The sequence below is a fragment of the Somniosus microcephalus genome, chromosome 6, assembly GCF_052327205.1.
Source record: "Somniosus microcephalus isolate GS21.2 chromosome 6, FLI_Smic_1.0, whole genome shotgun sequence".
Lineage (NCBI taxonomy): Eukaryota > Metazoa > Chordata > Chondrichthyes > Squaliformes > Somniosidae > Somniosus > Somniosus microcephalus.
The window spans coordinates 48,373,552-48,398,944 of NC_140992.1; the positions used below are offsets into that span (position 1 = coordinate 48,373,552).

General features: G+C 50.7%; 1 protein-coding gene across 3 annotated transcripts in view; it reads left to right on the forward strand.

Moving 5' to 3' along the window:
- LOC147115689 (inositol 1,4,5-triphosphate receptor associated 2-like) overlaps positions 1-25,393 on the forward strand; it is a 92,947-nt gene that overhangs the window by 32,029 nt on the left and 35,525 nt on the right. For all 3 annotated transcript variants that reach the window (XM_085990156.1, XM_085990157.1, XM_085990158.1), the window contains one exon: positions 8,803-8,920. In XM_085990156.1, coding sequence (XP_085846282.1) covers positions 8,803-8,920 — 118 coding nt within the window. The remainder of the gene's footprint in view (positions 1-8,802; positions 8,921-25,393) is intronic.

Here is a 25,393-nt window from a genome sequence, read left to right on the forward strand (position 1 = left end):
CCCCCTCTGCCCTCCCCTCTCCCCCCATCTGCCCTCCCCTCTCCCCCCTCTGCCCTCCCCTCTCCTCCCCCCTCTGCCCTCCCCTCTCCCCCTCTGCCCTCCCCCTCTCCCCCCTCTGCCCTCCCCTCTCCCCCCTCTGCCCTCCCCTCTCCCCCCTCTGCCCTCCCCTCTCCCCCTCTGCCCTCCCCTCTCCCCCTCTGCCCTCCCTCTCCCCCCTCTGCCCTCCTCTCTTCCCCCCTCTGCTCTCCCCCCTCTGCCCCCCCTCTCCCCCCTCTGCCCCCCCTCTCCCCCCTCTGCCCCCCCCTCCCCCCTCTGCCCCCCCTCTCCCCCCTCTGCCCTCCCCTCTTCCCCCCCTCTTCCCCCCTCTGCCCTCCCCTCTTCCCCCCTCTGCCCTCCCCTCTGCCCTCCCCTCTTCCCCCCTCTGCCCTCCCCTCTTCCCCCCTCTGCCCTCCCCTCTTCCCCCCTCTGCCCTCCCCTCTTCCCCCCTCTGCCCTCCCCTCTTCCCCCCCTCTGCCCTCACCCTCTTCCCCCCCTCTGCCCTCCCCTCTTCCCCCCTCTGCCCTCCCCTCTTCCCCCCTCTGCCCTCCCTCTTCCCCCCTCTGCCCTCCCCTCTTCCCCCCTCTGCCCTCCCCTCTTCCCCCCTCTGCCCTCCCCTCTTCCCCCCTCTGCCCTCCCCTCTTCCCCCCTCTGCCCTCCCCTCTTCCCCCCCTCTGCCCTCCCCTCTTCCCCCCTCTGCCCTCCCCTCTTCCCCCCTCTGCCCTCCCCTCTTCCCCCCTCTGCCTCCCTCTCCCCCCCTCTGCCCTCCCCCTCTCCCCCCCTCTGCCCTCCCCTCTTCCCCCCTCTGCCCTCCCCTCTCCCCCCCTCTGCCCTCCCCTCTTCCCCCCTCTGCCCTCCCCTCTTCCCCCCTCTGCCCTCCCCTCTTCCCCCCTCTGCCCTCCCCCTCTTCCCCCCTCTGCCCTCCCCTCTTCCCCCTCTGCCCTCCCCTCTTCCCCCTCTGCCCTCCCCTCTCTCCCCCCTCTGCCCTCCCCTCTCCCCCCCTCTGCCCTCCCCTCTCCCCCCCTCTGCCCTCCCCTCTCCCCCCTCTGCCCTCCCCTCTCCCCCCTCTGCCTCCCTCTCCCCCCTCTGCCCTCCCCTCTTCCCCCCTCTGCCCTCCCCTCTTCCCCCCTCTGCCCTCCCCTTCTTCCCCCCTCTGCCCTCCCCTCTCCCCCCTCTGCCCTCCCCTCTCCCCCCTCTGCCCTCCCCTCTCCCCCCTCTGCCCTCCCCTCTCCCCCCTCTGCCCTCCCCCTCTCCCCCCTCTGCCCTCCCCTCTTCCCCCCTCTGCCCTCCCCTCTCCCCCCTCGGCCCTCCTCCTTCCCCCCTCCTTCCCCCCCCTCCCCCCTTCTCCCCCCCCCCCTCCCCCCCCTCCCCCTTCTTCCCCCTGTGGTGTATGTGCCTTTAAGAGCCCCAGGTGTGCTGTAATGCCGGTAATTGCCACTCGGGCTATATAAGCCTGTATATTGTGTATATCCGTTAGAACCCCCCCAGACTTTGCTTAGTAAATACCTATGAACCAACTCCTGTCTTCAGTGTCTTTATCAACACACGGACACTACAGTGGCGATGAAGTGGAAACAGACTTACCTGCAATTCGGCAGCACCTCAAGGACATCGATTCCTCGGCCGTCCAGAAGACTCAAGGAAGTGAGAGGAGCTGTGGTTTCACCAGCTGGCCAAGCTGGTGGCAGGTACTGCGCTAATCCTTCCTGGGCGTCAGGCTGGGGCTCCAGCGGCTGGCTCTACAGCTGAGACAGGCAGCGAAATCGGAGGCAAGCAATAACGGACTGGGAGGGAGCACTCGGGAGACGGCCGGCGTGGCAAGCAGGTCAGCGTTCAGACCTCCGGCGGGAATGAGTCTCCAACAGTAAATAAAAAAAAAAAGAGAACGGAAACCGCAGTAAACAGCGTTGTTATCGGCAGCAGTGGCGGGAAAGCGCGGGAAGCGCCATATCTTTGCTACAGAAAAGAAAAAAAAGCGCGGGAAGCGCCATATCTTTTCTGAAATGCCTAAGTCTGGCAATATTGATGCTTTTGATAGCGAAATAGAGGATTGGACCACATACGTGGAAAGAGTAGAGGTATATTGCACTGCAAATGGAATAGAAGATGAAACAAAAGCTTCAGTACTTCTGAACTTAATGGCCGCAAAGACATACGGGCTGTTACGAAATTTAATCACTCCAGCCAAACCAAAGGACAAGAATTTTAAAGAAATTGTTGATACCCTGCAGGAGCACTTAAACCCAACACCGCTGCTGATAGCGGAACGATTCAAGTTCTTCAAGAGAAATCAACACAAGAATGAAAGTAACGCTGATTACCTAACCGAATTAAGAAAGCTATCAAAGTACTGCCAGTTCGTGGCAGGACTATCAGATTATCTTCGAGACAAATTCGTTTGCGGTCTCTTAAGTGAAGGAACACAAAAAAGACTGCTTTCTGAAAAAGATTTAACATTGGACAAAGCTTTCAGTATGGCTGTATCATACGAAGCAGCAGCAAAAGGAGCTGCAGAGATACAACAAAAGACACAGGACTTCGGCACCCATGAAATGACACAGGGTTTCGAAAGATGTTATCGCTGCGGCAGATCCACCCATAAACAGAGGGACTGCTGGTTCAAGGACAAAGCATGCAGGCAATGCGGAAAGATTGGACACATTGCACGGGTATGCCGATCTGGACAAAATAAATCCACTGACAGAAAAAAAAATCAATAAAGAAAAGTACAGGAAGGTACAAATGATGACAGACAGTAGCTCCGAAGACCAGAAGAGCGATAGCGACTTCGAAAACAAGAGACTAAGCTGTCTCAAATTACATAATGTACTTGCCAAAGATGATTACCAAACCATTTGGGTTACCCTCACAATAGCAGGGGTCCCCAGTTAAAATGGAGCTAGATACAGGATCAGCGCTAACTGTAATAAATCGACGGGATTACGAGAGGCTATTTTCGCATATACCTCTAAAAGACACATCCATTATCTTAAAAACATATACGGGGCAGAAAGTATACCCCAAAGGAAAAATAAGGGTACCTGTTGTATACAACGGCAAAGAAATACAAAAGTTGTATTTATACATTCTACAAGATGGTGGTCCACCGTTGTTGGGACGTGAATGGATCAGGAAGATACGTTTAGACTGGCACTCCATTCAGGCACTGACGGTGACCAGTAAGGAAAAAAACAATGATGACATCATACCTGAACGATTAAAAGACATCTTGGCCAACGCCAAAGAAGTGTTTCAAGAGAAACTAGGAACCTTGAAAGGCATCACCGCCTCAATAAAAGTGGAAAATGCAGCAATTCCCAAATTTTTTAAGGCAAGACCGGTGCCATACGCAATACGTCCAGCAGTCGAGGCAGAGCTGGAGAATTTGGAAAAAGCAGGCGTATTATTCAAAATAGATTGGAGCGAATGGGCAACACCCATCGTTCCAGTCATTAAAAAAGCATTGAATAAAGATAAATCTGAAGAACAGAGAAAAATTCGCATCTGTGGTGACTTCAAGGTGACTGTAAACCCGGTCCTTCACACAGTACAGTATCCTCTTCCGAGGATAGAAGATATTTTCGCCTCACTATCCGGAGGGAAACGTTTCACCAAAATTGACTTGGCACAGGCATATCTACAGATGGAGGTTGAGGAGGCCTCTAAAAAGTATCTCACGATAAACACACACAAAGGTCTGTACCAGTACATTCGACTGGTTTTTGGAGTAGCATCAGCTCCAGCTATCTGGCAAAGAGCTATGGAGCAAGTCCTGCAAGGGATTCCGGGGACTCGATGCTACCTAGACGACATCCTTGTAACAGGAGAAAATGACAACGAGCACCTTGCCAATTTGGAGCAGGTGCTCACTAGGCTGAAAGAACGGGGCCTACGAGCGAATTGCCCCAAGTGCGAATTTTTCCAAAATCAGATATCATATTGTGGCCACATAATTAATAATGAAGGGTTGCATAAGTCACCTGAAAAAATTGAAGCGGTTATAAAAGCCCAAGCACCTGAAAATGTTTCACAATTAAGGTCGTTCCTGGGATTAATAAATTACTATCATAAATTTTTACCGAACTTATCAACTCTTCTACACCTTCTTAATGAACTTCTACAAACAGGAGTGATTTGGAAATGGAACGAAGACTGTAAACGTGCCTTCCATAAATGCAAAGACTTAATCACATCCGAAGAAGTTTTGGCTCATTACAACCCATCACTGCCAATCAGACTGGCGTGCGATGCATCCCCTTACGGCACAGGAGCAGTATTATCCCATAAATTCCCTGATGGCTCAGAACAGCCGACAGCTTTTGCGTCACGCTCATTAAACTCAGCTGAGCGTAACTATGCCCAAATCGACAGGGAAGCACTCAGCCTGGTATGGGGAGTGAAGAAATTCAACCATTACCTACACGGACAAAAATTTACCTTGTTGACTGACCATCAACCCCTCGTCTCCATATTCAATCCTAAAAAGGGTGTTCCCATTATGACAGCGCAAAGGCTACAGAGGTGGTCCCTTTTCCTAGGGGCACACCAATATGACACAGAATACAAAGGATCAAAACAGCATGGGAATGCTGACGGTTTATCGCGCCTACCGTTGCCAACGGTAGAAGAGGCACCTACATTAGACCCAGTAGAGATGTTCCACTCTACCATAGTGGAATGTCTACCAGTGACAAATTCTGCCATTGAAAGGGAGACGAGAAATGACCTGACTCTCTCACGAGTCTACGATTTAACAGTGAAGGGATGGCCAGCACATGGCGAACCACTGTTGCCAGCATTCTCGCAAAGAAGAGAACAGCTGTCAGTGTGTCGAGGAACCTTGATGTGTGGATCCAGAGTGGTGATTCCACCCAAACTCCAGGATAAAGTGCTAAAGGAGCTTCACGAAGGGCATCTGGGTGGAGTGAAAATGAAGAACCTAGCTAGGGCGTTTGTATGGTGGCCAGGTATCGATGGAGACATCGAAGAAATGACCAAGAGCTGCCTAGGATGCCAGAAGGCCCAAAACGCTCCACCACAAGCCCCTCTACATCCATGGGAGTGGCCCTCATCTCCCTGGCAAAGGGTGCACATCGACTTTGCTGGTCCATTTATGGACTCGATGTTCTTAATCGCGGTTGATGCACACTCCAAGTGGCCGGAGGTAATAAAGATGTCCTCCACCACCACGGAAAAAACCATCACAGTATTAAGGACCATATTTGCCAGGAATGGGCTGCCGGAACAGATATGTTCTGATAATGGACCGCAATTTGTGTCCGAAGAATTCAGAAAGTTCTTAAAAAACAATGGGGTTAAGCACTACACGTCCGCCCCACACCATCACGCCACCAATGGATTGGCTGAAAGGTTTGACCAGACCTTCAAGAAGGCCATAAAAGCCATGGGTAATGAAGACATAAAACTTCAGCACAAGGTGGATAACTTCTTATTCGCATACAGGAATGCAACACATATGGTTACCAACCAAACTCACGCCATGATGTTCTTCAATAGAAACCTAAGATGCCGGCTGGATTTGGTCAAGCCCAACATCAGAAGGGACGTGGAGAACCGGCAGTTTCAAGGCATGAATGAAAGGCCAACTAGAACCTTCCAGATAGGTCAACAAGTTTTGGCCCGGGACTACCGTACCGAGAAATGGCAGCCTGGAACTATCTGCACACGACTAGGACCGCTGATGTATACCGTGGACATCGGAGAAAGCATAATAAGGCGCCATGCTGACCAAATCATAAAGTCATCCGAAAAGGGACAACCTACACCACAACTCTATACATCTAACGATGAAGTAGAGATACCCATATCTACCTCCGATCCGGTGATACTGGAACCCGATGAACCCGACACTGGCATTCAAGCCGAATCAGCCTTGCCAGAAGAACCTACTACACCACCAGAAAGTACTACACCCCCGAGGCGTTATCCGGACCGAGTCAGGAAGCCTCCTGAGAGACTAACTTATAATTAATTAACTACAGCAATGTATATTATTTTGCTTATAACATGTAATTAATAATTACTTAAAATATGATGTACTGGTTAGCTAAAAGGGGAGGAATTGTGGTGTATGTGCCTTTAAGAGCCCCAGGTGTGCTGTAATGCCGGTAATTGCCACTCGGGCTATATAAGCCTGTATATTGTGTATATCCGTTAGAAACCCCCCCCAGACTTTGCTTAGTAAATACCTATGAACCAACTCCTGTCTTCAGTGTCTTTATCAACACACGGACACTACACCCCCCTTCCCCCTCCTTCCCCCCCTCCCCCTTCTTCCCCCCCTCCCCCTCCTTCCCCCCCCTCCTTCCCCCTCCTTCCCCCCCCCTCCTTCCCCCTCCTTCCCCCTTCTTCCCCCCCTCCCCCTTCTTCCCCCCCTCCCCCTTCTTCCCCCCTCCCCCTCCCCCTTCTTCCCCCCTCTCCCCCCCTTCTTCCCCCTCCCCCTTCTTCCCGCCTCCCCCTCCCCCTTCTTCCCCCTCCCCATCCCCTTCTTCCCCCCCTCCCCCCTTCCCCCCCTTCCTCCCCCCTCCCCCTTCCTCCCCCTCCCCCTTCCTCCCCCTTCCTCCCCCTCCCCCTCCCCCTTCCTCCCCCCTCCCCCTTCCTCCCCCCCTCCCCCTTCTTCCCCCCCCTCCCCCTTCTTCCCCCCTCCCCCTTCTTCCCCCCTCCCCCTTCTTCCCCCTCCCCCTTCTTCCCCCTCCCCCTTCCTCCCCCCTCCCCCTTCCTCCCCCCTCCCCCTTCTTCCCCCCTCCCCCTTCTTCCCCCCCTCCCCCTTCTTCCCCCTCCCCCTTCTTCCCCCCTCCCCCTTCTTCCCCCTCCCCCTTCTTTTCCCCCTCCCCCTTCTTCCCCCTCCCCCTTCTTCCCCCTCCCCCTTCTTTTCCCCCTCCCCCTTCTTCCCCCTCCCCCTTCTCCCCCCTTCTTCCCCCCCCCTTCTCCCCCCTTCTTCACCCCCCTCCCCCCTTCTTTCACCCCCTCCCCCCTTCTTTCACCCCCTCCCCCTTCTTCCCCCTCCCCCTTCCTCCCCCCTCCCCCTTCCTCCCCCCTCCCCCTTCTTCCCCCCCTCCCCCTTCTTCCCCCCTCCCCCTTCTTCCCCCTCCCCCTTCTTCCCCCTCCCCCTTCTTCCCCCTCCCCCTTCTTCCCCCTCCCCCTTCTTTTCCCCCTCCCCCTTCTTCCCCCTCCCCCTTCTTCCCCCTCCCCCTTCTTTCCCCCTCCCCCTTCTTCCCCTCCCCCTTCTCCCCCCTTCTTCCCCCCCCCTTCTCCCCCCTTCTTTCACCCCCTCCCCCCTTCTCCCCCCTTCTTTCACCCCCTCCCCCCTTCTTTCACCCCCTCCCCCCTTCTTTCACCCCCTCCCCCTTCTTTCACCCCTCCCCCTTCTTTCACCCCTCCCCCTTCTTTCACCCCTCCCCCTTCTTTCACCCCTCCCCCTTCTTTCACCCCTCCCCCTTCTTTCACCCCCTCCCCCTTCTTTCACCCCCTCCCCCTTCTTCCACCCCCTCCCCCTTCTTCCCCCTCCCCCTTCTTCCCCCCTCCCCCTTCTTTCACCCCCCTCCCCCTTCTTTCACCCCCTCCCCCTTCCCCCTCCCCCTTCTTCCCCCCTTCTTCCCCCCCTCCCCCTTCTTTCACCCCCTCCCCCTTCTTCCACCCCCTCCCCCTTCTTCCCCCTCCCCCTTCTTCCCCCTCCCCCTTCTTCCCCCCTCCCCCTTCTTCCCCCCTCCCCCTTCTTCCCCCCTCCCCCTTCTTTCACCCCCCTCCCCCTTCTTTCACCCCCTCCCCCTTCTTCCCCCCTTCTTCCCCCCCTCCCCCTTCTTCCCCCCTCCCCCTTCTTCCCCCCCTCCCCCTTCTTCCCCCCTTCTCCTTCTTCCCCCCTCCCCCTTCTTCCCCCCCTCCCCCTTCTTCCCCTTCTCCCCCTTCCCCCCAGTCTCTTGCTCTCTCTCTTCCCCCCAGTCGCGCTCTCTCTCTCTCTCTCTTCCAACAACAACATGCCCTCAAAAGACCCTCGGCACCGCCGGGCACTTCAGCTTGTAGGTTATATTTCCTAAGAACATTAAGAGCCCAGAAATTTTCAGCTAGGCTGCCCTATAATTGTGGGTGGCTTTAGCTACTGGCTAAGCAAACCTAACTTAAAACTTCCAAAGCTATTTAAAAATAGTTAACTAGCCCCTGTCCATAATATCCCAAAGTTTGCCAGAAAAATGGGCAGGCATCCCTTTTAACCCCTATAAAATGGGTGCAATGAAGAACTCACTTCCTGGCCTCTTTGTGGGTTAATTCTTTAAAGGGTTTTAGTGTGACATTGACCATGTAGTTTTAACTTTTTGCATTTTGTTTGGTGCAATTGTTTATTTTTTTGATATTTTTTGTTTGGTTTCTACATATCTTAGCATTACGAGAAGCTTAAAATTCACTATAAAGTGTCACAATGGGCATTCCTTTGGCCCTCAGAAAGCGTGAGGATAAGCAGTGATCAGAAGTAGTTCCACCTGCAGCTAAGGCAGCTTGCATGTACTTGTAACTACTGGCGCTATTTTAATATGTCACAGCAGATCTGCTTTCAGCATCTGAAGCTTCTCCAGGGAGGCAGTCTCCAAAATATGACATCTGACATGCAAACTATGTTGAGGACAGCAACAGATCTACCCATTGTGGTACGGTAGTGTAGTGGCAATGTTACTGGACTGGTAATCCAAAGGCTTAGATTCTCTCTTTAAAAAAAAATAGGTAATTGTCTTTACATTTCTATTTTATATTTAGCATACAGCAGGTGTCAATCACAGCAAATTTTCAGATTGAAGAGTGGGAGGAATTGAATAATGCACTATTGAGTCAGACAGACAGAAACACAAAGTTGGAACTAGAGAACAAAGATTTGGTAAGAATCTCATTTTTATTCATTTCTGGTGTCTTTTCCAATTTCGGTATACAATGCACATTACCAAACCTAACAGGTTAGTAAAGATCAAAACATAACTGATTTTCTTTTTAAATTGTTTTATGAATATTTGTGCCTCTCAAGTGAGAAATGGCAGTGCAGATATTTTTCTGTGGTGTCGACATCTTAAGCATTCATATGTCAGACACAGCACACGTCAGATACACAGAAAAGCTTCTACTCTAACAATAGGGTAGGAATTCCAACTGACATTCTTCACATATGAATGCTTAATATGCTCGTATTACATTCCTCTGCACTCTATTTTTATGCAGGCATTAATCCATTTAAAATTCACAACTTGCCGTGGGGGATTGGAACTCTCGATCTTGTGCAGTACCATAACCACTAGACATTGTACCTGGCTGTGTGGATAGAGATGGACCTGCATGAATAGGGATTGTACCTTTTCATATTTTGCTAGCTCCACACACAGTGTATGCATCTCTTGCTTTGCTTGGCAGATGTCTCATAGGTTCTTTGTCCATAAACATCTTGTGCAGAGTCTTGTGTTGTGCCAGAAATAAGGGATGTAACTCTTGCTGGCAGGAGTGAGAACTGGGTAAGCCTGTGAGTGGCAGAGGTTACCTGCCCCATCAGCAGCAGGACGAGTAGACACGGGGTCAGGTTCAGTGGAAGGCTTTCATAGCTTTAGTGGCCTCTAGAACCTCACTCCAGAAGGGCTAGAGGCAGAAGCAGAACCAGAATATGTGCTTATGGCAGTTGTCCTGTCAGAACTTGGTGATGAGGTTTGTTCGACATTTATAGAGTTTCTGTTGGATGAGGTTTGTGTGGTGGAAGTTTAAGTTGGCCTTCCCTCAATCTGTTGCAGATGGAGGATATGATGTCCAGCTTTCATATCTTTATGTGTTGCCCTTCTGGAAGTCCCAGAAATCCCAAGGAAACTAATATTGAATCAGGTACAGGGACTCAATAAAATTACCGTAAGTAAAATAACAGCAATGAAGAAAATAATGGCACTAAAGAGTGACAAATCCCCAGGACCAGATGGTTTCCATCCTAGGGTTTTAAAGGAAGCAGGTGAGCACAATGCAGATGCCCTAACTATAATCTTCCAAAATTCTCTCGATTCAGGAACTGTTCCTTTAGATTGGAAAATTGCGCACATCACTCTGCTATTTAAGAATGGTGAGAGAGGGAAACCAGGGAATTATAGCCTAACATCTGTTGTTGGGAAATTGCTAGAGTCCATAATTAAGGATAAGGTGACTGAACACCTCAAAAATTTTCAGTTGATCAGAGAGAGCCAGCATGGATTTGTCAAAGGTAGGTCATGCCTGACAAACCTGATTGAATTTTTTAAGGAGGTGGCTAAAGTAATGGACAGGGGAATATGGATGTTATTTATATGGACTTCTAGAAGGCATTTGATAAAGTCCCACATAAGAAACTGTTAACTAAGGTAGAAGCCCACGGAATTGAGGGCAAATTATTGACCTGATTAGGAAATTGACTGAGCGGCAGGAGACAGGCAGTAGGGATAATGGGTGGGTACTCACATTGGCAGGGTGTGAGTAGTAGTGTCCCGCAGGGATCTGTATTGGGGCCTCAACTATTCACAATATTTATTAACGACTTAGATGATGGCATAGAAAGTCATATTTCCAAATTTGCCGATGACACAAAGATAGGCGGCATTGTAGGCAGTGTAGATGAAAGCATAAAATTACAAAGAGATATCGACAGATTAAGTGAATGGGCAAAACTGGCAAATGGATTTCAATGTAAGCAAATGCACCACACCTTAGGAAGGATATATTGGCCTTGGAGGGAGTGCAGCGTAGGTTTACCAGACTGATACCCGGACTTCAAGGATTAAGTTACGAGGAGAGATTACACAAAAATAGGGTTGTATTCCCTAGAATTTAGAAGGTTAAGGGATGATCTGATCGAAGTTTTCAAGATATTAAGGGGAACAGATAGGGTAGATAGAGAGAAACTATTTCCGCTGGTTGGGGATTCTAGGACTAGGGGGCATAGTCTAAGGATTAGACCTTTCAGGAGTGAAATTAGGAAACACTTCTACACACAAGGGGTGGTAGAAGTTTGGAACTCTCTTCCGCAAACGGTAATTGATGGTAGATCAATTGTTAATTTTAAATCGGAGATTGATTGCTTTTTGTTAACCAAAGGTATTACGGGATATGGGCGAAAGACGGGTATATGGAGTTAGGTCGTAGATCAGTCATGATCTCATTGAATGGCGGAACAGGCTTGAGGGGCTCAATGGCCTACTCCTGTTCCTAAGTGGGTAACCCAGGTCATGGTCCCAGGATTTATGTAAACTTTCTGTCATCTGATAACATGGACAACAGATTGTGTAGAGATGGTAGATTTGCCTTCAGGGAGGGTTCTGTATTGCAGAGGGATAGTATGAGTGAAGTTAGTTTGTGCTGGATTTTAAGTTGCGCAGATGGATCCTGGAGGAATTATTGGATTTGGACATGTAGGAGAATGTATAATTTATCACTCTGCTACTGGAAAGATACGATTTTGCCCTCACATAATAGTTTATTTTGATGGAGCCTTTCTCATGCCATGTCTTGAAACTGCTTGCAACATAAGCCTCTAGAAGAAAAAAATCTTCCATTTTTCACAGCAGCCATCAGCATAGTATCTTGGAGTGAGATTGCCAATATATACTGTAGTGTGGGCAGCTTCATATTGTGGGCTTGTGTTTAACGTGGTACACAATCAGTAATGCCAACCCCACCGTCTCATAAATCACGATACAAACTCTTAAAAATCATGAGATTGGGTGGGAAAATGAGTTTCTTTTTCCCCAAACGTAAACCAATATAGATTGACAGTTCATTTATAAACCTCACATTAGTGGCTTTATTTAACCTCAGCTCACAGCTCGTTACAAAAACGATATTACTGCATCTGAAATTACTTTACAAAAAACTTTTTAAAATGTCCTGCTCACTATCGCCACCCTTCACCGAGTGCCCAATGTGGTAAACCACTGTTTGTATTCCTGTTTGTCCTGTTTGTATTCCACTGTGTACATGCCTGGACATGCCTCGGCTGACTCCTCCCACAGGTCCTAGTATAAAGGTGACTGCTCCCCAGCCCTTGGTATCCTGGACCGGTCGACCACTCGAGGCAGACCTCCATTCTGTTGTTAATAAAAGCCTTTAGTTACTCTTCTAACTCTCAGTCTTTTATGAGTAATTGATAGCGCATCAATTTTATTAACAACATTTTTATAATGGAGAAGATCCTCACACCAGCATGCCTGGACTTAGATCATCGGGAGGCGGACTCATCCACCAAGTTTACTCACTGGCTTAAGTGTTTCGAAAAATTCCTGACCGCCTCCGAAGCAATCAAATCGGACGAGGACAAACTGGATGTCCTGACCTCCAAAGTGAACCACCGAGTGTACTCGGTCATCCAAGACGCGACCTCGTACGCGGATGCTATCAAGCTCCTCAAGGACCAGTACACGTGCCCAGTGAACGAAGTGTACGCCAGGCACCTCCTGGGGAGTCGTAAACAACAACCTGGGGAATCGACCGTGGACTACCTTCAGGCACTGTCTGTGCTTGGCCGGGCCTGTGGTTGTAAGGATGTAAAGGCCGCCGTGTACACAGAGGAACTTATCCGGGACGCTTTTGTAGCGGGCCACAGATCCAATTACACACGACAGCGACTGTTGGAGCAGAGTAACCTCGACCTCAACAAGGCCTCTGAACTCGCACTATCGTTGGATGCAGCCTACCAGGGCATGGATGCCTACTCCTCTGCACCGTGGACGCCGCGGGGAATGACAGCCTGGGACACGGTAGGACCGCCTCATAGCGCCGTGCCACCCCAGCCACACCCCAACAATGGCCCAACTACCGCAGCAGTGTCCCAAGGCCAGACAACAGTGCCCCAAGGCCAGAAATGCTACTTCTGTGGCCAGGCAAAACACCCCAGAGCGCGCTGCCCGGCGAAAAACGCGATCTGCTCGGGCTGCGGGAAGAAGGGACACTACGCTAGCGTCTGCAGGGCCAAAGCCACCCCGAACCCCAGCAGCGCCGCGTGTGGGCCATGCGGGCCGCCATTTTGGACCTCCCCGGCCGTGTGCGAATCACCGGTACAGCAGCCATTTTGGACGCCTCCAGCCACATGGGGATCATGGACGCCGCCATCTTGGACGACAGCCGGGACGCAGCAGGCCCCCGACACCGCCTCATCTGATACCCGCAGCGACACACCGACCCCTACGCTGGCATCCGTTACACTGGACCAAGCGAGACCGCACCAACTGGCCAGTTCCACAATGGACATTAAGGTAAATGGTCACGATACAATCTGCCTTTTTGACTCTGGGAGCACGGAGAGCTTCATCCACCCCGACACGGTGCGGCGTTGCTCTCTCCCAGTCCTGCCTGCGCAACAGCGGATTTCTATGGCCTCCGAGTCCCAGTCGGCGGACATCGGCGGCTACTGCGTGGTGACACTCGTAGTAGACGGGACCGTGTACGATCATTTTAAACTTCTGGTCCTGCCTGACCTCTGCGCTGCCGTCCTGCTGGGGTTAGATTTTCAGTGCCACCTTAAAAGTGTTACGATGGCGTACGGTGGACCCCTACCCCCACTCACAGTCCGTAGCCAGCAGCTTCCAAATTGCCCGCCGCGCACCAGGTGCAACCTCTCCACACTCAGAGTCACCCCCCCACCACTGTTTGCTAACCTCACCCCCGACTGTAAGCCCATCGCCACAAAGAGCAGGCGATACATTGCCGGGGACAGGGTTTTCATTAAAACCGAAGTGGAGCGGCTCCTGAAAGAAGGGATTATTGAGGGCAGCACCAGCCCCTGGCGAGCCCAGGTTGTGGTCGTTAAGACCAGCGAGAAGCAGCGCCTGGTCATCGACTACAGCCAGACAATAAATCGCTACACCCTGCTGGACGCCTACCCACTCCCCCGTATAGCTGATATGGTCAACCAGATCGCGCAGTACCGCGTCTTCTCGACCATTGACCTGAAATCAGCGTACCACCAGCTCCCCATCCGCCCTGAGGACCGCCAGTACACTGCCTTTGAGGCAAACGGCCGCCTCTATCACTTCCTTAGGGTTCCCTTTGGCGTCACCAACGGGGTCTCCATCTTCCAAAGGGAGATGGACCGGATGGTAGATCAAAATGCGTTGCAGGCCACTTTCCCATATCTGGACAATGTGACCATCTGCGGCCGTGACTTGCAGGACCATGACGCAAACCTCAAAATTCCTCCGCACCGCCCAACTCCTAAACCTGACATATAACAAGGAGAAGTGCATATTCCGCACAAACCGCCTCGCCATCCTTGGCTGTGTTGTGGAACACGGAGTCATCGGCCCCGACCCCGACCGGATGCGTCCCCTTATGGAACTTCCACTGCCTCAAGGCCCTGAAGAGGTGCCTAGGGTTTTTCTCCTATTACGCCCAGTGGGTCCCCTACTATGCGGACAAGGCCCGTCCGCTGATCAAGTCCACCTCTTTTCCCTTGACGGCAGAGGCCCGCTTAGCCTTCCACCGTATCAAGGAGGACATTGCCAAAGCCACCATGCACGCAGTGGACAAATCCATCCCCTTCCAGGTGGAAAGCGACGCGTCCGACTTTGCCCTGGCCGCTACCCTCAATCAGGCGGGGAGACCCGTGGCCTTCTTTTCACGAACCCTCCAAGGCCCGGAGACCAGACACTCCGCTGTTGAGAAGGAGGCCCAGGCGATTGTGGAGGCTGTGCGTCATTGGAGGCACTACCTGGCCGGAAAACGATTTACCCTGCTCACTGACCAGCGTTCAGTTGCTTTTATGTTTAACAACAAGCAGAGGGGCAAAATAAAAAATGACAAGATCTTGAGGTGGAGAATCGAACTTTCCACCTACAACTACGAGATCTTGTACCGGCCCGGGAAGCTAAATGAACCCCCGGATGCGCTATCGCGTGGCACCTGCGCCAGCGCGCAGATCGATAGACTACGGGTCCTCCACAATGACCTCTGCCACCCGGGGGTCACCAGGTTCTTCCACCTCATCAAGGCCCGCAACCTGCCTTACTCTATTGAGGAGGTCAGGACCATGACCAGGAACTGCCAAGTCTGCGCTGAGTGCAAACCACACTTTTATAGACCAGACAGGGCCCACCTGATAAAAGCCACTCGCCCCTTCGAGCGCCTGAGCGTTGATTTTAAAGGGCCTCTCCCCTCCTCCGACCGCAATGTGTACTTCCTCAATATTATTGATGAGTACTCCCGTTTCCCGTTCGCCTTCCCCTGCCCGGACATGACCAGTGCCACGGTCATTAAATGTCTGAACAACCTCTTCACCCTGTTCGGCTTCCCCAGCTATATCCATAGCGACCGGGGCTCATCGTTTATGAGCGACGAACTCCGTCAGTACCTGCTAACTAGGGGTATTGCCACAAGCAGGACCACCAGTTACAACCCCCGGGGGAACGGACAGGTGGAAAGAGAAAATGCGACAGTTTGGAAGGCCGTCCTGCTAGCCTTAAAGTCTAGGGGCCTTCCAACCTCCCGCTGGCAGGATGTGCTCCCCGATGCGCTCCACTCTATTCGGTCACTGCTCTGCACTGCCACTAACGCCACCCCTCATGAGAAAATGTTTGTCTTCCCAAGGAAGTCCACATCAGGGACATCGCTACCGCCATGGCTGACGTCCCCAGGGCCGGTCCTACTGAGAAGACACGTGAGGACCCATAAAACGGACCCCCTGGTCGAGAGGGTCGACCTCCTCCACGCCAACCCCCAGTATGCTTACATCGCATACCCGGACGGGCGGGAGGACACAGTCTCCATAAGAGACCTTGCACCCTCGGGGACCACAGTAACCCACTACCCACTACCACCCCCCCCCCCCCCCACGATCCGATATCCAGCCCCAGCAGATGGCAGGCCTGGGCCCCGCGACCCGCTCGACATCTACGAGGACGACACGCCTGTGCCACAGCCTACGCTGGACTCGACGCCGGAAGCTTCACTACCCCTGCCGTCGCCACGCCGATCACAGCGGCAGACAAGACCTCCGGAGAGACTCCAATACACTAACTTTTAATACACTTCACCCCGCCGGACTCAATTTTAAACAAGGGGTGAATGTGGTAAACCACTGTTTGTATTCCTGTTTGTCCTGTTTGTATTCCACTGTGTACATGCCTGGACATGCCTCGGCTGACTCCTCCCACAGGTCCTAGTATAAAGGTGACTGCTCCCCAGCCCTTGGTATCCTGGACCGGTCGACCACTCGAGGCAGACCTCCATTCTGTTGTTAATAAAAGCCTTTAGTTACTCTTCTAACTCTCAGTCTTTTATGAGTAATTGATAGCGCATCACCCAACACAACCACCATGCAATGAAGCCCCTGCAGCTGCTAACCAAAGGGAAGTTTTGAGGAAAAGAATCAAAAACACCTTCCCATGGAGACAGGAGGTGCGATCACCCATCAATGCCCCACCACCCCTGGCCGTCCTAGGCCGCTCCATGTCCACTCCTGGGACTTGACTGAGGGCTGGTGCTGGCATTGATGTCTTCGCTCGAGAATGCTGCCCGCAGGGCACGACCAGTGTCGGCAGCTCGCCCCAAGTATGCAGATGTGGCCTAAGGACCGATTTCTAGCGATCCTTGAGCCTCTTGCTTCCGAGGCCTCCCCTCCCCCCCCCGCCCCCCATGTTATAAAAAAATTTAGGGACCCCCTATAACACAGTGAGTATTTTTTCTGTATAAAAATTAGTTATACAATTAAGCATATATAATTTTTTATTATTTTTGTTTTACTTAATCTAAGGGCAGGAAGATGCCTGGGTTCGATCCCTGGCCTATGCTGAGTTACCAGATCTGAGCTAGGTGGCGGTAGCGATGCTACAATTGATCTCAAATCCCGTGTCCTCTTATCGCAATACTGGGTTACGGCCTTGCTCCAGGCCCAGAGACTGGCAAGTCTCTTTCTTTCCGCCCACCCCCCTCCCCCGCCATGCCCCTCCAAGGCCACGTGGTGAGTGCACTAAATTGATACATTATTAAAGTATCCACTGCATGGCTATAGCTTCAAATAGTTACAGCCAAAAAAGGTATTGCTGTCTCCCACCACCCCCCTTTACCCCCTCCCCCCACCTCATCCTCCCCTTGGGGCCGCCAGAACAAACCACCAGGAAGGGGCAAATGTGCCTCATTTACCGGAGTCCTTCCCGGAGTAGACGGTGCTCGTCCCATCCTGTTCACTGCACCGGACTTTTCTCTATTACATATCCAAGACGGATAAAGAACTACTTAAGAGCCATTGTAACTTTCATGTACACAAAATCATTTTTTCACTGGTGCTAAAAAAAGGTCACATCACAATAATATTGAAATAACAATTATAATATTGCTTGGAAAAATTACCCCTGCAGGCATATTTGGCAGTCAGGAGCTATGTATTCAAATCGCTCCAGTCTGGCTTCCGCCCTTCTCACAGCACTAAAGTACCCAGCTAAACTCACAAACGACCACCATTATGAGCACAGTGCATTATCATTCCTTGACGTTTTTACAGCATTCAACACAGTTAACCATACCATCTTCCTCCAATGTCTACTCCATCATCCAGCTCCATGGCACCATAATCTCTGGAATCATCTAGGGATCTATTCCTGGCCTCCTCCCCTTCTAACATATATGCTACCCCCTCAGTGACATCATCCTTCGGCAAGGGTTCAGATTTTACATATATGTTGGTGACACCCAGCTCCACCTTTCTCAACCCCTTGGCTGCCTTTGAGCTGTCAGATTGCAGTCTTGGATGAGTCATAATTTATTCCAGTTCAACGTCAAGAAGACCAAAGTCATTGGCAGGAATTTTCTGGAGACCATGCGGGCATGATTGGAGGCGGGTCAGGAAGGAAATTTGAAAAACCTTGGAGCAGGTTGGGAACCCGCCGCCATCCAGCCCCCACGCGCCTTTCCTTCGGGTGCGTTTGGCAGCGCGGCAGCGACCTGAGCGGCAGAGGCGGCCGAGGTAATTGAGATCATTATGAGGTACTTGTCAGACCTTTAAGCATCTTTTTAATCCTATCTTTCAAATTTCCCTGGATGAGCACGGAATGACACAGGTTGGGAACCATGTCTGTGAACCTGAGGTGGAAGTTCAGTGGCCATTGATGCACCTCATTAATGCACAGCATGAAAAGTACAATAAAAACTCCCACCTGACAGCTGGTCACTTTCCTAAAGCAGATACTGTTGCTGATTGCATTATCAGCACAGATTTAGATTTCTAGAGGTTGCAAGTGTTTCCAGCAAAGTTGGGATCCACTGTCACCTCATTGATAGAACCTATCACACCATTGATAGATTGCTTCTGTCATCTCTACTTGACCTGCCGTCTATTACATCAGAATGGGTGCCATTTATACTAACTCACCTTGATATTCAGAATTCGACCACGATGAGCCCCAACAGCAGCAGTACCAGGTACACCAGCAGCACCAACACCAACACCACCAACCATCTCCGCAACCACCTGATGCTGCACAGGACAGAGGGCATCAGCGCAGGGCTGCACCATGCCAGAGGTGATACCCCCCAACACAGGGCCTACAGGCAGAGGATGAGCTTCCTCAACATGACGGAGCAGTAGTGCCAAAGGAGGCTCAGGCTATCGCACCAGGTCGTTGCAGACATTTACACATTGCTGGAGCAAGACCTGCAGCCCAGAGGAGTGGGTGGACATGCCTTACCAGTGGCTCTCAAAGTCACAAGTGCGCTCAACTGCTTCGCCTCTGGCTCCTTCCAGGGATCTGCAACAGACATAGAAGATAGTAGCAGGAGTAGGCCATTCGGCCCCTCGAGCCTGCTCCACCATTCAATGCGATCATGGCTGATCATCCAAATTCAGTACCTTTCTCCCCATACCCCTTGATCCCTTTAGCCTTAAGAAATATATCCAACTCCTTCTTGAATATATTTAATGTATTGGCCTCTACTGCCTTCTGTGGTAGAGAATTCCACAGGTTCACCACTCTCTGGGTGAAGAAATTCCTCCTCATTTCTGTCCTAAATGGCCTAACCCCTTATCCTTAGACTGTGACCCCTGGTTCTGGACTCCCTGACCATCGGGAACATCCTTCCTGCATCTAGTCTGTCCAGTCCTGTCAGAATTTTATAAGTTTCAATGAGATCCCCTCTCATTCTTCTAAACTCCAGCGAGTACAAGCCCAATCGACCCAATCTCTCCTCATACGTCATTCCTGCCATCCCAGGTATCAGCCTGGTGAATCTTCGCTGAACTCCTTCCATGGCAAGAACATCCTCCCTCGGATAAGGCGACCAAAACTGCACACAATACTCAAGATGTGGTCTCAACAAGGCCCTCTATAACTGCAGCAAGACATCCTTGTTCCTGTACTCAAACCCTCTCGGTACGAAGGCCAACATACCATTTGCCTTCTTAACCGCCTGCTGCACCTGCATGCTTACCTTCAGCAACTGGTGCACAAGGACACCCAGGTCTCGTTGCACTTCCCCTTCTCCCAATCTATTGCCATTCAGATAATAATCTGCCTTCCTGTTTTTGCCACCAAAATGGATAACCTCGCATTTATCCATGTTATATTGCATCTGCCATGCTTTTGCCCAATCACCCAACCTGTCCAAATTATCCTGGAATTTCTCGGCATCCTCCTCACAGCACACACGCCCACCCAGCTTTGAGTCGTCTGCAAATTTGGAGATATTACATCTAATTCCATTGTCTAGATCATTAATATATATTGTGAATAGCTGGGGTCCAAGGACCGATCCCTGCAGTACCCCACTAGTCACTGCCTGCCACTCGGAAAAAGACCCGTTTATTCCAACTCTTTGCTTAATGTCTGCCAACCAGTTCTCTATCCAAGTCAATACCTTGCCCCCAATCCCATGTGCCTTAACTTTACACACTAATCTCTTATGCGGGACCTTATTGAAAGCCTTCTGAAAGTCCAAATGCACCACATCCACTGGTTTTCCATTATCTATTTTACCAGTTACATCCTCAAAAAATTCCAGTAGATTACTCAAGCATGATTTACCTTTTGTAAACCCATGTTGACTTTGTCCGATCCTGTCACTGTTTTCCAAGTGCTCTGCTATTACATCTTTTATAATGGACTCTGGCATTTTCCCCACTACCGATGTCAGGCTTACCGGTCTGTAATTCCCCGTTTTCTCTCTACCACCTTTTTTGAATAGTGGGGTAACATTAGCTACCCTCCAATCCATGGGTACTGTTTCAGATTCCATCGAATGTTGGAAGATGATCAGCAATGCATCTACTATTTCTAGGGCCACTTCCTTAAGTACACTAGGATGTAGATTATCAGGCCCTGGGGATTTATCGGCCTTCAATCCCATCAATTTCCCTAACACCATTTCCTTACAAATACTGATTTCTTTCAGTTCCTCCCTTTCATCAGACCCTATGTTCCCCGACATCTCTGGGAGGTTATTTGTGTCCTCCTTTGTGAAGACAGAACCAAAATATGTATTTAATTGGTCTGTCATTTCTTTGTTCCCCATTATAAATTCCCCTGATTCTGACTGCAAGGGACCTACGCTTGACTTCACCAATCTTTTTCTCTTCACATATCTATAAAAGCTTTTACAGTCAGTTTTTATGTTCCCTGCAAGCTTACTCTCCTATTTTCCCTTTCTTAATTAGTCCCTTTGTCCTCCTTTGTTGAATCTTAAATTGCTCCCAATCCTCAGGTTTACTGCTTTTTCTGGCCAATTTATATGTCCTCTCCTTAGATCTTATGCTATCCCTAATTTCCCTTGTTAGCCATGGTTGAGTCACCTTTTTTGTTTTATTTTTATGTCAAACTGGGATGAACAAATTCTGTAGTTCATCCATGCGGTCTTTGAATGTTTGCCATTGCCTATCCACCGTCAACCCTTTGAGTGACATTCCCCAATCAATCCTACCCAACTCGTGCCTCAGACCATCGTAGTTTCCTTTATTTAAATTTAGGACCCTAGTCTCTGAGTCGACTACTTCATTCTCCACCTTAATGAAGAATTCGATCATATTATGATCGCTCCGACCCAAGGGGCATCGTACAACAAGATTGCTAATTAATCCTTTCTCGTTACATAATACCCAGTCTAAGATGGCCTGATCTCCGGTTGGTTCCTCGACATATTGGTCCAGGAAACCATCCCGTAAACACTCCAGGAATTCCTCCTCCACAGTATTGTTACTAATTTGGTTAGCCCAATCTATATGTAGCTTAAAGTCACCCATGATGACTACTGTGCCCTTATTGCACGCTTCTCCCCAGACATTTGCAGCATCCCGTAGTCGGCATCACATAGGTCACCGATGCCCACTTTGACAAGTCAGCCAATTATATCAACTTTGTCACTGATGAAGCCAGTGTTACTGAGTGGGCGCTCGGTTTTGCCACTTTGGCTGGCTTTCCACAAGTGCAGGGCATCATCGACTGCACACATGGCCATCAGGGCACCCCATCATCACCCAGGAGTCTTTGTCAACCGCAAGGGCTTCCACTCCCTCAATGTGCAGTTTGTCTGCATCATGCATGCATGAGTGCACCAAATTCCCTGGCAGCCACCATGACTCCTTCGTCCTGCGCCAGTTCACCCTCCCTCAGCTCTTCGCTCCTCCAAACAAACTTTCTGGCTGGCTGCTTGGAGATAAAGGCTATCCACTGAAGATGTGGCCCATGACACCCTTGTGGAGGCCAAGTACTGAGGCCGAGGTTCCACCAAATGTGTCATAGAGCAGACAATATGCATGCTGAAAATGCGCTTCAGATGCATTGGCAAATCTGGAGGAGCCCTTCAGCAGTATGCACCAGCCAGGGTATCCAGAATCATCATGGTTTGCTGCACCCTGCACAACATAGTGCAGCAGCGAGGATTAGCATTGCATGAGGAGCAAGGCTCTGAGCACACAGCCTCTTCAGAGGAGGAGGAGGAACCTGTGGTCCAGATCCTACCAGCACCCGAGCACACATGCTGCCCGGAGGCCAGGGATGGCCAGATTTGGGCTGATAAGTGGCAGGTAACATTCGCGCCACAGAAGTGCCAGGCAATGACTATGTCCAACAAGCGAGAGTCTAACCACCGTCCATTGACGTTCGACTGCATTACCATCGCCGAATCCCCCACCATCAACATCTTGGGGGTCACCATTGACCAGAAACTTAACTGGACCAGCCACATAAATACTGTGGCAACAAGAGCAGGACAGAGGCTAGGTATTCTGCAGTGAGTATCTCACCTCCTGACTCAGTAAAGCCTTTCCACCATCTACAAGGCACAAGTCAGGAGTGTGATGGAATACTCTCCACTTGCCTGGATGAGTGCAGCTCCAACATCACTCCAGAAGCTCGACACCATCCAGGACAATCATAGAATCATAGAAAGTTACAGCACGGAAGGAGGCCATTTCGGCCCATGGTGTCTGCGCCGGCCAACAAAGAGCTATCTAGCCTACTCCCACTTCCCAGCTCTTGGTCCATAGCCCTGCAGGTTACACCATCCCAAGTGCACGTCCAAGTACTTTTTAAATGTGGTTAAGGTTTCTGCCTCTACCACCCTTTCAGGCAGTGAGTTCCAGACCCCCACAACCCTCTGCTTGAAGAAATATCCCCTCTAAACCTTCCACCAATTACTTTAAATCTGTGCCCCCTGGTTTTTGACCCCTCTGCTAAGGGAAATAGGTCCTTTTTATCCACTTTATCGAGGCCCCTCATAATTTTATACACCTCAATAAGGTCTTCCCTCAGCCTCCTCTGTTCCAAGGAAAACAGACCCAGCCTATCCAGTCTTTCCTCATAGCTAAGATTCTCTACTCCCGGCAACATCCTTGTAAATCTCCTCTGTACCCTCTTTAGTGCAATCACATCTTTCCTGTAATGTGGTGACCAGAACTGCACGCAGTACTCTAGCTGAGGCCTAACTAGTGTTTTATACAGTTGAAGCATAACCCCCCTGCTCTTGTATTCTGTGCCACGGCTAATAAAGGTAAGCATTCCGTATGCCTTCTTAACCACCTTATCTACCTGGCCTGCTACCTTCAGGGATCTGTGGACATGCACTCCAAGATCCCTTTGTTCCTCTACACTACTCAGTGTCCTACCATTTAATGTGTATTCCCTTTCCTTGTTAGCCCTCCCTAAATGCACTACCTCACACTTCTCCGGATTGAATTCCATTTGCCACTGTTCTGCCCACCTGACCAATTTATTGATATCTTCCTGAAGTCTATCGCTTCCTTCTTCAGTATCAACCACACAGCCAATTTTAGTATCATCTGCAAACTTCTTACTCATACTCCCTATATTCAAGTCTAGATCATCATTGATATATACCACAAAAAGCAAGGGACTGAGTACTGAGCCCTGTGGAACCCCACTGGAAACAACTTTCCAGTCCCAAAAACATCCATCAACCATTACCCTCTGCTTCCTGCCTCAGAGCCAGTTTTGAATCCAACTTGACACTTTGCCCTGGATCCCATGGGCTTTTAACTTCGTGACCAGTCTGCCATGTGGAACCTTAAAAGCCTTGCTAAAGTCCATATACACTACATCAAACGCACTACCCTCATCTACCCTCCTTGTTACCGCCTCAAAAAATGCAATTAAGTTTGTCAGACACGACCTTCCCTTATCAAAGCATTGATTGGCACCCCATCCACCACCTTAAACATTCACTCCCTCCACCACCGGCGTACCGTGGCTGCAATGTGTACCATCTACGAGATGCACTGTAGCAACTCGCCAAGGCTTCGGCAGTACCTACCAAACCCGTGACCTCTTCCACCTAGAATGGGAACACCACCACCCCTAAGTTCCCCTCCAAGTTACACACCATCCTGACTTAGAAGTATGTTGCCGATCCTTCATCGTTGCTGGGTCAAAATCCACGAACTCCCTCCCTAATAGCACTGTGGGAGTACCTTCACCGCACAGACTGCAGCGGTTCAAGAATGCAGCTCACCACCACCTCCTCGAGGGCAATCAAGGATGGGCAATAAATGCTGGCCTTTCCAGCGATGCCCACATCCCATATACGAATAAAACAAAAATTTTACTTAACTTCACGCATTACACCCATATGGCTGCCACATGCTGTACCAAGTTCGCACCACCCCACAGCAACACCATAAAGTATCCCTACAATGACCAAGCCATTCCTTTCACACTGACCACCATTGCTGGAAGTAACATTATGTCTGACTATTCACTCCAACTCACTAAGCCACTTCCAAAGTTGCACACAAATTTGTCGAGAAAGTAGTGAAAATAAATAGTTTTATGCGTGGCATCATAGTAATGGAAACTTTACAGAAACATTTATTAGAACACCCAAGTGGCTACCCTTGTGCATCTGCTTGTGTTTCATGTTTCTCTTACGCATGCTTCTACGAGGTGCTATCCCTGTGGCTTCAGCAGAGATAGAGGCAGCCTGCTCACTTCCCTGCTGCGACTGCAAAGACACATTTGGCGGACGCCTCTGGGTTTTGGAGCCTGTGATGTCTCTGGCAATATCTGCTCCTCCTGCGACTATGCAGGGGCAGACTCGGCCATCGTGATCCAAGGAGCTATCTGGGGCTCTGACTGGGTGGGGGGCACCGGGGGAGAAGTGTGATCACTTTGAGAGGAGCCCCCACTTCCATGTCCCCTTTCACCATCATCCCTCTTATTGGCCACCTGCACTTCCCTGCTAGCAAGAAGCTGGAGCTCACCTTGCTGCACTGCAGTGGGGCCATGAGGACCCACGTCTACCTTGACATCCCTCCTAGAGAGGAGGTCTATGAGCATCTGCCATCTATTCTCCATAGATAGCATATGCTCCTGTGAGTGGCGCATTAGCTGTTCAATGCAGGTGGCCATCCTTTCCATGGAAGAGCCTACAGTTGCCATCACCTGCGGCACGGTGGTGCTCATGTTGGAGATGGACTCCTCCATTCTCTGCACATGTGCGGACATCGGGGTCGCAAAACCTGTCAGAGTCTCCTGCACTTCTTGCTGCACCTCCAGGATCACTCTCTTTCTGGATGGCCCCTGAGGCTCAGTGTCTGCATGCAGCTGAGCAGAGCTGGGAGTGTCCTGCACCCTCCGGCGAGGAGTCTCCACGGCTGTCCTTGTCTCCACCATCTCCTCTTGCTCACTTGTGAGTTGTGAGACACCAGGTGACAACACTACTCTATCTCGTGTTGAACCCACCGAGGTGTGCGTATCTGCGCTGGTGCTGGATGAGCTTATGTCTGGTGACGCTGTGCCCTCAGAGGCTGGAGGCTCCTCTGAGGAGTTGTCGTGCTCTTGCCCCTGGACAGTGAGGGGGGGGTGGCTGTTGATGGACCTGTGGGAGAGTAAAGAGATGAGTTAGATATGTCCCATCAAGAATGGGT